Source organism: Phalacrocorax carbo, chromosome Z, assembly GCF_963921805.1.
Source record: "Phalacrocorax carbo chromosome Z, bPhaCar2.1, whole genome shotgun sequence".
Classification (NCBI taxonomy): domain Eukaryota; kingdom Metazoa; phylum Chordata; class Aves; order Suliformes; family Phalacrocoracidae; genus Phalacrocorax; species Phalacrocorax carbo.
Window position 1 is genome coordinate 63,686,203 of NC_087548.1, and position 12,542 is coordinate 63,698,744.

A 12,542-nucleotide genomic window follows, 5' to 3' on the forward strand; every position below is an offset into this window, starting at 1 on the left:
CAGACTAAATGCCCACACTATGGAAATCAAACTAGCTTAAAGATTTCTCAGTCTGAGAGCTGAAAAAAAAGCAGGTAGATTTCAGACCGACAGAAAAATAAGCTTTCGAGAAGAACACTGTATATACTGTATAGTGTATAGTACATGGTACAGTTGTTACTGTATGTCTCCAATACAGAAAGAACAACATTTTTTCACCAAATGCAGAAACATAAATGGAATTTCTACTATTAGCCTAAAGAGCTTATTATAAACATTAAAACAGACCCAGGATTCACTGCCTCTGCCTCTTACAGCTGAGTAGAGCTGATTCAATAAAAAATAAGTGAATGGGAAAAGAAAAATATTAAGCAGAGGAAGTGAGAGAGAGATGACAGAGATGATTTCTGTTTGTTGGTGGTGTCTGGAGACTAATTTCACTATACAAAACAAGGAGGAAAAGTGTGTCAGCATATAACCTCGCTTTTGCAGGAGAAAAATGAATATTGCTCTTAGCTTACTGTCCACCTTATTCTGAGGCCTACTTGCTATGACAGACATGCTTCCAAATTCAACATTAAAGGCTGTCACAACTTTAAAAGAGATCTGATTTTTATAGGTTGGAAATAGTAATACAGCTCTGCACTAGGTGACTCGATCTGCTTCCTGAGGGAACACAAACTAAAATAATAAAAAAAAAACTACAGGACAAATACAGCTTTCTCTGATGCTCACGGTTGGGTGCAACCAGAGTTGTGTGGAGGCCGAAGTTATTGCTGCTGGCACATTTGGTCTGTCTCACTTATCTGTGCCGATGGCTCCTTGGGGAAGCACAGAGGTACAGGGCAGGTGTACAGAGAGATTGCCTCAGAATATTCTTGCAGTCTCCAGTGTTGTTTCACTTTGCACAGAATAAAATTACAGAAAGCAATAGAGGGAACAAGTAGTAATGTCAGTAAAATTCGTAAAATATGATTCCAAGCATCCATCAACAGGCCTCTCTACGATGCTGGGCTGTCTTACAGACTCTTCTTCATATATCTGGTGAAAAATTAACTACTTTTGGGCAGGTTACTATTTAGCAGACCAACTTTTGGATCTGGGTTACATCTGGCAGCACAAGAAGGGAAATGGAGGCAGAGGATGGGCTATAGGCAGAAGGAGGGAGTAACTAAGTATGGGAGCTCTCAGTAGCCAGCTCTGAGCACTGTCCCACTCTTGTGCTTTCATTAGTTCAATTAGACACCAAACCACAAGTTGTTTTCATGGGAGGAGTTACTGTGATGGTCAAAGAGTAATTTTAGAACCAGAAATGTACAAAGGGACTTGGAAGAGAAACGTGGAAGATGTGTTCCCACAATCAAGAAGTTTCTTTCAGCTCAACACACATCTTCCTTACAGCCATTACTGTTGATCAGACTCTTTAGAAGGTTGACCATTTCCAAATCAGCTAAGGCAGATTTTTTTCTTTCATGTGTGCTGTTAGTGGCATTGCTTAGAACCGTTTTGTGGGAAAATATAGGGTATCTCTTCATGCTAGTATCTAAGTTAGTGTCATAAAGCATTTATTTTTCACATGACTCGACTGTGAGACAACGTTCATGGTTCATTACATACATCGGAGAAACAGCTGTTAGTACAAGCCAACTTTCCTTCCACCTTGCCCCTGCTCCAGAACGTGGCCACGCGTGCATGTTGCCACGATAGTAAGCTGTAAGTGCAGGAAGGGTTCAGCTATGTTTTGCCCTGCGTGCCAGGTCCAGTCTGTAAAGTTGTAATGAAGTTACTCATTACCTTTTCTTCTTGGAAGGAGCCCTTATCTATCTATCTGTAGATAATGTGAAGAGCTGGTTTTTAATTTTGTGCTTGACAGCACACTGGAATGATTTTCCTTTAATCTCCTGCTAAGCACTGCTAAAATGCCTACTCAGTGGAAAATTACCTTATCAATACCATTAAGTGAGAACAGCAGTTGAAGAGGCCTTTATTGTACAGGCCAAACTACCTGTGTTGCCACAGACTAATAAATCCTTGTTATGAAGGTTATATAGAATGTCACATGTCCAGAATAGGATGCACTTACTATACCATCATGCGTCATAACATGAGCTTGCTGTTTGCTGTGTAAAGCCTGGGAAAAGGTATCTTTTCAACTTTAAGAACATAATGAACTTTTAAGCACTATCCAAATGAACACAGTACAGAAATTGGCAAGGCAAGAAGGTCACAGACACAATAAAATACATTGGCACAGGCTCCACACACAATGGACAAAAGGAAAAAAAAATGGGAGGGGGAAAGAGCTACCTAGGCTGAATTCACAGAGGCTGGCACCTAGCGAGCCTAGTCAGTATGAAATGTATATGGAGGGCAATGATTTCTAGGACACTCTCTTCAAGGAGCTAATTTCTGATTTTTTTTGCACAGATGTCTACTTAGTAAACAGACATCCAAATCAAGGCAGTTACTCCTTCCACCCACCGTAACACTCTTGGAAAGGTGATTGGACCTTCCAGGAGAGGGAAGGTTTTTGGCACAAATACTGCCCGTTGCAGGCAAGAAAGGTAAACTGATTCATGCAAAGCATGTGTAACTTCAGTAGGGGATAGCTGGAATATTCTTATACTCTTTTATTAGAAACACCAGCTTGGGGAAGGCTTCGCTAACATAGGATTGCCTTGAATCCCTGCCTGAAGTCTGCTTGCTGACCAGTTCTTTGTAAATTATAGTAGAGATGATACCAGGTACAGAGGAAAGACAAAAGCTTCTGATTATTCTATATATCAGTAGAAGCCACCAGGAGGAAAACCAGAAGGTCTAAAAACCAGCTATGTACGTATCAGTGAAAGGCCTGTATTTTGGACAGGAATAGTTACTGGCATCATAACATTGGGTAAAGTTCATGGAGCATACCCCTGAAAGTGCTCCTGGATTACTGCATATAGCGTAGACTGTTTTGTTATATCCATTTGACTGATTTTTTGTTAAAATTCAGGAAGGCTACTGTTAAATAGGGAATAACTTAAGAGAAAGTTAAATTAAAGTTACTGGCATGTATTTTGTTGTGGCTGTTCCCTGAACAACACGTTATCATGAAGCTCTAGAATTATAAAATTATATTGCATTGATTTTATAACCCAAGAAAGCAAAAAACCACATCCCTTTTGTAAAGTCCCATTACATGCAACCATGTTTAGCAGAAAGCTCCATGGGGTTTAAACCATAAACCTGGAAGTGTCAGATGAGATTAGTCAATTTTCCCACTTGAGCAAATTTGCATGTCAAACTCAGATAGTCTCACCAGGCAAACTGAAAGCAGGTGCTGGCAAAATCCTTTCAAACAACATTATTCCTCTGCTGTTTACAGAAGCACACACACACACACACACACGTGCGCACACGCACTCAGCACAAAAGAAACTGTTTGCTCAGTTTTCTATTTAAATAGCCAGCTTTTTCATTATCTTTATTGCATGTCACACTTGCTCTGTGAATGCAAAATCTCATATCTTCTTGGGCGTAACACCTCACTACCAGCTGCAGCCGATCCAGCTGAGCAATAGCCCGCGAAGGCCTGGAGAGCACCAGCCAGGAGATTTATTTAGCGTTTGTCAGCTGACTATGAGCTTGAAACTTGGAAATGAAAGTACGGGCGCAGCAGGAAGCAGAAAGCATTATGGCACACCTGCAGGAAGTCTCAGGTCAAAGCATTAAAATCAATGCTAAAAATTAATTCTTTTAATGCAAAGAATTAAAATTGAACACATACATACACACAAAACTGTTCATCTTTTCTACAAGTGTTAACAGGAATTACTACCTTTTATGCTCTGCTGAGAGGTGCTTCCTCTTCTTGGAGTACTAGCTGCATCCTTCACACCAATGGTATCATAAACTTGATACCCCTCAGCCCAGGCCAGTTCAGGCAAATAATATGGCAGAAAACTAATTTGGCAGAAAACAAATTCAACAATCCCTCAAGCCAACCAGCCTCTCCACACCCACATTACTTTCCCCCCCTCCATTCTGTTGTGAAAAATACACAAAAAAAAATAAGAACTTGGAATATGGAGGAGGGGAGAAACAGAAAGGACTCTTCCCCTTGACAGCAGCCTCAAGGCAGATGAATTCCCAAACATCAGAAAATCATGCCTATAATATACTTCCAGGTTTCCACCCCGCAGTGACTATCAGCTACTTGGTATGTGTTCATACTAGTGAGGTGGATAAAACCACCTCAGATTAGTCTCGCCAGGCCAGGATGTAAGGACTCCACTTGCGGGACATCTGCAGAATGTATGTGGAAAATCAGGTCTGGTGTATGACTCCTACTCGCAACCACCACCGTGTCTTGGGGGTTTCACAGAATCATAGGATGCCCTGAGTTGGAAGGGGCCCACAAGGATCATTGACTCCCAACTCCTGGCCCTGCACAGGACAACCCCAAAATTCACACCACGTCTCTGAGGCACTTGTCCAAGTGCTTCTTGAATATCGCCAGGCTTGGTGCCGTGATGCCTCCCTGGGGAGCCTGTTCCAGGGCTCCACCACCCTCTGGGGGAAGAACCTTTTCCTAATACCCAACCTAACCCCCCCTGGCACATCTTCCTGCCATTCCCTCGGGTCCTGTCATTGGTCACCAGAGAGAAGAGATCAGCGCCTGACCCTCCTCCTCCCCTTGTGAGGAAGCTGCAGACCGCCATGAGGTCTCCCCTCAGCCTCCTCTTCTCCAGGCTGAACAATCCAAGTGACTTTAGCTGCTCCTCATGTAACTTCTCCTCTAAACCCTTCACCAACTTTGTGGCCCTCCTCTGGACACTCTCCAGTAGCTTTACACCCCTAATGTACTGTGGTGCCCAAACCTGCCCACAGCACTGGAGGTGAGGCCGCCCCAGCGCAGAGCAGAGCGGGACAATCCCCTCCCTCGCCCGGCTGCAATGCAGGGCTTGATGCACCCCAGGGCACGGTTGGCCCTCTTGGCTGCCAGGGCACGCTGTTGGCTCGTGTTCAACTTGCTGTTGGCCAGAACCCCCAGGTCCCTCTCTGTGGGGCTGCTCTCCAGCCTCTCGTTCCCCAAACTGTATGTACAGCCAGGGGTTGCCGTGCCCCAGGTGCAAAATCCGGCACTTGCCCTTGTTAAACTTCATATGGTTGGCGACATCCTCAAAATTCATTTTGTGAGAAAGAAAAATCGAACAGCCATTTGTTTGTTTGGTGTTTTTTCTCCCTTGGAAGTAGCCAACCAAAGAAGGTTGGGCCAAGACTGTTAAGAAAAATAATGGGGTCACCAATTACAACTAGAGAAAACATAGTGATGTGACCCTGTTGCCTTCCATACATGTCTCCCCCAGTCTGGAAGTACTGCAGTACTACACACTGCCCAACTGTGCACTGAGTTCTGAACAGTACGGCATCCTCCTCCTTCCTCCAGGAAAAGAAGGGTAACAACTGAGGAGCAGAGAAAAGGTGGCCACATTGAATTGCATCGGTGAACTGAGGTGACCGCAGGTTCACAAGCGCCAGTTGCCACTACTTTCTTTGGAGCGTAATTTGCTTCTCCTCCATTTGAGACACTGTTACACCTTTGTCCAGACTTGCCTCCCCTGGCATGCTGCCCCAATGGGCTAAAGGGCCACATCCACCTCTGATTACTCGTTCATTCTCGTAATTATTCCACTTGCTTACGTCTAATGATGAAGGCTTAGCCTGCCTGTTTTTCATACGGCACATGCCAAATACTCTCTCTCCCTTTGATTTCCTATAGCAAAGCACATCCTTGCTGATGTGGTGGAGTAAAAGGTGACTTGTGCCATCAACTTTTTAAACCATAACCAGAGCTACAGACTTCTGTTACTGATACAGAATTGAAGGGAGGGAAGTAGAGAAGAAGGGAGAAGATAAGATCAGAGTCCAAAATGTTGCTTAAGCTGTTGCAACTGTTGAAAGAGAGCAGGGAAAAGGATGGACAAAGAAGAAAAAAAATAACTTATTTCAATAGCTTTCCTGTGGAACCAAGTATCACAATAATCTCATGACAGCTGAGGAATGAAAGGCAGAGGCTGCTACAGGGAGCTCAGTCAAATCTCACAGATTTCTGACAGACCATGCTCAGCTGGAAATTTGCGCCAGTGCATTACAGAACACATAAGACGCTCTCAGCTGTCTTAACATTAGAATACTCACCCAATATCCTTTAATAGTGCTCTCAGGTGATACCTCCTTAACTCTAAATTTGCTCATACTGTTGCAATCTGGAAAGACCTCGAGTACAGCTGAGTAAGAGGAAGTACATCAGCAAGATGCAGTTCCTAACCCTTTGAGTTGGTTACTGTTTTGCACAAACCTTGTATAGTGAGGTATGAGCCTACTCAGATCATGAGTATCACGTTTGACTAAAACTGAAGGATGGAATTGGGTTCATCCAAATTATAGTTCCAAGTCAATCGTTTTAAAAAAATTTATTTAAACAAAGTAGGTACATTTCACAGAAATGGTTATAAAATGCATAGCATATTATAAACAATACTGTTACTTCACAGATACTAGTTGTTATCCTAAATATTGATTTTTGAAAACTAATCAGAAATGCAAAAGCTAAAATCCCCAGTTATCACACCTTAGGCACTGTGAAAGCAGGTGTCCACTTTTTTCATTTACTCTACCGATTGTATTGCTACATCATTAATTCGCAAGTTCCTGTTACGTGGAAATATCTGGTCCCTGGAGTCACATACCAAGAGCAGATTTCCATCAACTGGAACACAAATTGCACTTGCTCCGCCAACCAAAACCCCATGCAACTCCAAGGAAAGCTGACTGAAGGTCTTCACACTGATTAACTTCATGGACAGAGACCATACAAGTAGACAAAAAACCTAGCAGTTCTAAGTTGTGCAGATATGTCACACCCATACTGCTATTCATAAGCAACTTGCAGTCAAGTTGGCAAGTCCATACATATTTCAAGCTTGACTCCAATGGAAACTGAATGCCCAGCAGAAACAGACCTTACTCTCAGTGGCAATGCAATGCCAGAGAAAGTAGAATTGAGCCTTCTTACAGCTCCTGAAAACTGCACACACCTTGAACATTCAGAACTTCACATAACCAAACCCAGAGGTGTCTGTTATCTGATCTTTGGGATGCCAGGGCACAAATAGGTAAAAATGAAGAGCACAGCACCGATCCATAACCATAGCTGAGACAGATACCAGCTCATTCACATGATACTTCAGCACAAGTTGTGACTGAATTCTTCCCATTTACATTTCAATGACAAAAGGCAGAAATCAAATGCTGAGGTAAAAGGAGTTGCACCAGATTTGCACTGGTGTAAGTATAGAATCAAGCAAGCTATAAAATCCATTAACTCACACACAATAGAGAAGGAAAAATCCCCTTATTTTTAAAACATGTAGATCAAAACATATATGCTTTCAAAACATAGACACAAGCTGAAGAATAAACTGACTTTCTGCATTATGACATGAGCTTTACCATAGTTTAAGTTCGGTTTGGATCGAAAATAAAGAAGCTTCAACTCTGGCCAGCAGAGCTTTTTTGGAACTGTTTGTGAAGAGAGAAGAATGAGGTCTGAAGCAGTCCAAGAACATTGGCGTTTCATTCACCATCTTCAAGTAGTTTTTGTAAGTTGTGCTGTATCTTAGAAAAAGAGAGAAAAATAATTAGGAGGCAGGAAGTGTTATACTGCATTTAATTAAAAAAAAAAATAATCAAGACATACTCTTCAATATACTACTTGCTGTGTGCACGTTTATTCTGTCACAACCGTTCATACCCATGGTATTCATGTGAAATGCTTTCTGCATTAGAGGCAAAGGAAACATCTGGATATGATCAGCCAGCAGACACCTCGCTTTTACATTATCAGTATCTCCTGTAATTTCCTCCTATAGATTCTCTGCTTCATTAGGTAAGAGAAAATAAGGTATTAAAAAACTAGAGCTAGAAAGACAGGGGCAGGACACCCAATTATTTTGGACTTGATCAAAACCCAGTAAAAGCCTCAAACTTCAAAGTTGCAGCTCTTAAGTTTAGGTGGAAAATTCAAATAGTTTTCTAACAGCTTCAGCTACACAGCCAGCTATGACGCAGTAAAATACGGTCTTCTAACCATCAGCAGACATGTCCCATTTGCCAGATGTGTGCACTGATTGTGAGTTATCTTCCCTTAGTTATGCTGAAGGCAATGCCAGCCAGTCACATCCTCAGGGATGATTTGCACAAACCTATTTCACACAGCCTATTTATCCACCTTTCATCTTGTCCTTAAACGCAGGGAGTGGGGAATATAATGGGTCACAACCCCTGGCACATGTGTTCTCTATATCTTAGTAAATAGCAGTCACTAGCTACAGCAGGTGTAGTTACAGCTACTTTCAGGCTTTAATTTGAGGGGCCATTGTACTTCTCATTCAAGGACAACACTTCTTAATCCTGCCTTATGATTTCTAGGCCAGATGCACACCTTTTTCAAGAGGGGCATTTTGTAGAAAGTAAAACAGTAAGAAGCACCTAATTTTATAAAGGTCACTTAGCACATACACAGGAACTTCATTTTCACAGGCTACATTAGAGTAAGGGAAGAAATAAATTAGGCCATTTTTCTCTCCCCCGATTCAATGCTTTATCCTCTGATAGACATGGTGCATTTTAACAACCTGTTAAATACACTTAAATGCCAATGCAAAATTCTGCTAACCCCTGGTAATTCCTTGGCTCTCAGTTTGAAGTGGAACTGGTAAAAATCACAAGGTCACACTGAAAGAGTCATTGCAACATACTCTTGTACTGAACATTTTTTGACTGGAGAGTAATTTTTAGTTTTTAACCTAGATAATTTCTGTGCTGTACTTTACAATGCTGCGGTTGCACAGGAAGTGAGGGGAGAGACAAGTTACACTGGAACTTTTAATGCTACCTTTGCTGCTCAAGCCAGCTGCAGCCAATTACTAGTACTTTTCACTGAGGCCTATGAAACAATTAAGCAACTGGAGTAACTTTGCTCAGAGAACACAAAGCTATTAGATTTCTAGCAATTTTGCAGGACAAGAGTAGGGTCAAACATCCTGTTCTAACCACTGCTCATCTAGATTAGAGAGGGCCAGGATGTGGCAATATGCAGCTACAGGCAATACTCATGCAGCTTGTATGCACAGCAGATGATTGTGTCCTGAGTATTTGGCAAATACAAGGTAAGACTTTAAGGGTCCATTCCTGTAGACACTAACTGAAAAGAGCACATGAGTTAAGACTCTAATTCAGGACAGAGGGTCACTTCTCTGGGAATAGCTGAATGATCCAACCATCCAGCTGCCTTTTATTCTGTCTCCAAGCAAAGACTATATAAGGGAGTGGGAAAGTGCTTAGCCCTGCTGCAAAGGGCTGGCTGGCTGGCTTCCCACTTAAATGCAGTGAAGGTCTCCTATGAACCATCTTGCCAGCCTGTCCCAGACAGCTGGAAAGTAGTAACCTCTTAAATGACCTAATTTGGCTAAAGTTTGTATCTGGTAATCATCTGCTAAACATTTTCCTCTCATATTCATATTGTTCTTATTCAGAGCACACAGAGGGGTTATGCTAGCATTACTCTAGACTTCCACCAACCCAGGGAGTGGAGATGTGGGGGGAATAGCCTCTTCTGGCAGTCTTTGTAAAACCTATGCCGCACAGGTAAACAGTGATATTATATAACCCTAGCTTTATGCTATTTGAGAAACTTGGTTTGGGAAGAAAAGGTGTTGAAAGACCTAGGTTTTAGACTCACTATTAGAAACAGAGGCAAAAATAGCCCCTGTGACTTATGCACATAGGAATTCAAGTAACTTTTGTTTCCCTCCACTAATACTTTTTTCATGCTTGACCACTGTATGTATTCCCAACGCCTAACATTTCATACACTTGTACTGGGTGCAGCTGCCAAGGTTTGGGGGTAGGGGTGGGACGGGGGCTACAGGGGCAACTGCTGCAGGAAGAGGCCAGGGGCTGCCCCATGCTGGACACAGCCATTCCAGCAGCCTCCAGCGGACCCACTGCAGGGCACAGCTGAGCCCCTCAGCCAAGGCGGTGGTGGAGCCTCCGAGAAAATGTGTTGAAGAAAGGGGAGAACATAAAAGAGAGAGAGGAGAGTAAGAGGGAGGGAAACAGCAGAAGGAACATGAAGGTCTGAGAAGGAGGAAGGAGAGGAGGTGCTCCATGGCAGAGAAGGTGTCCATACCACAGCAGACGGTTATTTCCTGAAGAACTGTAGCCCGTGGAGGAACTCATGCTGCAGCAGGGGGAAGATGGGGGAAGAAAGGAGCAGCAGAGAGAAAATCGTTATGTACTGACTGTAACCCCCACCAGCCCCACTTGGGGGGCAGAGAATAGTCTGAGGAGTGAGGAGCAAAGGAGTGCAGTTGAGCCTGGGACAGGGAGAATGAAAGGTATTGTTTTATCATTTGTCCTTATTTCTTATGACCCAAATCTATTTTAACTAACACGATATTAAACTGATTTTCCCCAAGTTGAGTCTGTTTGGCCTAGAGGTGGTAACTGGTAAGCAATCTCCCTGCCTTTATCTGGACCCATGAGCTTTCCTATCCTATTTTCTTCCCCTGCCCTGCTAGGAAGGGTGAGTGAGAGAGCAGGTGGTTGGGCATATGACTGCTGGACAAGGTTAGCCCACCACAACACCTAAAGTGGAAATAAGGTCTACACACCCACTAATGTTTTGCATAGGTTTCCAATTTAAGCCAGCAGGTGCATTTAGTTTTGCAATTAGAGAATGGTAAAAAGTAAAGGTCAGGTATAGGGAGTATGCAGCTGGTGCAGCAGCATTTGTTAGTTAGTAAAGTGAAACAGGCAGATTCCAGCCACTCCATATGAAGAGGCTGACTACATATGAGTAACATACTATATATGAAAGCCAGAATCATTACACTTAATCAAAAAACCCCAAAACTCAAACAGAAGTCCCAGACAGAAAATTTCATCAAATAGTAATAAAGGTTAAGTTCAGAATCCTTAGCCTTGATGAACAACAAAAAAAATTTAGGTCTTTACACGCAATAATGGCCCCTGGAGTGTCCAGTTTATTAGTATTCCTGGTGGTAAGCCTCAGCTCAAGGCAAAACATTTACACATACCAATGCTTGTACTTGGGCTAATTTATAGTCCAAAAAATTATTCCTTTGTCTAGAAAAACATGCGAGCTTCTGGTATAAAATCTGGGGGTAACCTGGCACTTTTCAAAATACAGACCACAGAAATTCAGCAAGAATCTGATTAGTGTATGAGCATTTACATTATATTGTAGGAAGTTACCTTTTCCAATTTTATAAGATTAGCAGTCAACTCATCACAAAGGGCATCAGCATTAATTTGCAGATGAGATCCCAAACCTTGGTGCACTGGATGTCTGTCAAATAGAATGAAGCAGTGTGATGGAAGTGAAAACGAGGATAACAGAACAGAGAGATACATTAGATGGGAATACAATGGTGACATCGTGAACTGTACTTGTTTGCAGAAACAAAGGCCTAAGTCACTTTTGTACTCTTGACTACATTCTTTATGTGGCCTCATACTCCAGAAGCTTGGATGGAAACCTTTACACCTATTTGCAGTGGAAGTAAGTTGTAAAGTTGCGTAAGTTCCATGACCTGTGCCCTGCAGGAAATCAAAAAGCCCAACCCCTTGATGCTGTAAAAATGCACATTAGATCATCCTGTATCTTGTACTGTTTGGGATCAGAGCAACAGAAAACAGGACTTTCTCATGTGACAGTGCTCAGAAGACAGGCACAGCACCCTGCTAATCAAAATATGCTAAAAAGTGGGGAAATGGCTTTTGGCATTGCCTAATATTAGAGGTAGGTTTATCCACCTCCTTGCATTATTGGTAAAATATAAATGCAAGCCTGCTTAATATAAAGAACCAGTTCCTCCCTATTCCTTTATTATCAGGAATCTAGCTCTGTCTTCTGACACATGCATACAGGTCCTGCTGCTTTCCACAGAGGACAGCTGAGTGCAGTTGTATCCTAAACAGCATGGTCATTGTTCAATATGACCACAAGTGCATTGTCAGAGTGACCTGTTTGTCAGGGATGGGTCATCAAAGAGAGCTGAATTAAGAAGCACCCTTATTCAAGAACTTGCTACAGGTTTGAAACACTTTGCCGACTGTTCCACCCAGCCTGGGTACAGCTGTTTTGAATTTTATTTTCCTACTCTGTTTTTCAGGTGGTGCTTCTCCAGCTGTCAGCATTCCTGCTCATGCTGCATGTGGTTGCAGGTTTTGCAGTGAGATTTATAAATGACTTTTTAAGCCATGTTTTTCAGAGCAGCTCATAAAAAACCCAAAAATCAGCTATACGAAGGGGAGAAGAGTTAATGCAAAATTTAATGGTGAATGAACTGATCAGTATTCTCAGCAGTATCCAGTTTACTGCCTTCTGTCCTAAGAGAGGAACAGGAAGCTGATAAAACTTACAATGGCATGCTGCTGTGGTGTATGCCCCTGCACTGCCTCTCCATTTGATGTTTGCATATTTCCTATCC

At 42.5% G+C, this 12,542-nt stretch overlaps 1 protein-coding gene across 2 annotated transcripts in view; it reads right to left on the reverse strand.

Moving 5' to 3' along the window:
* Positions 1-6,421: 6,421 nt before the first annotated feature.
* GRAMD2B (GRAM domain containing 2B) overlaps positions 6,422-12,542 on the reverse strand; it is a 46,231-nt gene continuing 40,110 nt past the window's right edge. For both annotated transcript variants that reach the window (XM_064438341.1, XM_064438342.1), the window contains exons 13-14: positions 11,305-11,398; positions 6,422-7,641 (exon numbers count right to left, since the gene is read on the reverse strand). In XM_064438341.1, coding sequence (XP_064294411.1) covers positions 7,600-7,641; positions 11,305-11,398 — 136 coding nt within the window. In that variant the 3' untranslated portion in view covers positions 6,422-7,599. The remainder of the gene's footprint in view (positions 7,642-11,304; positions 11,399-12,542) is intronic.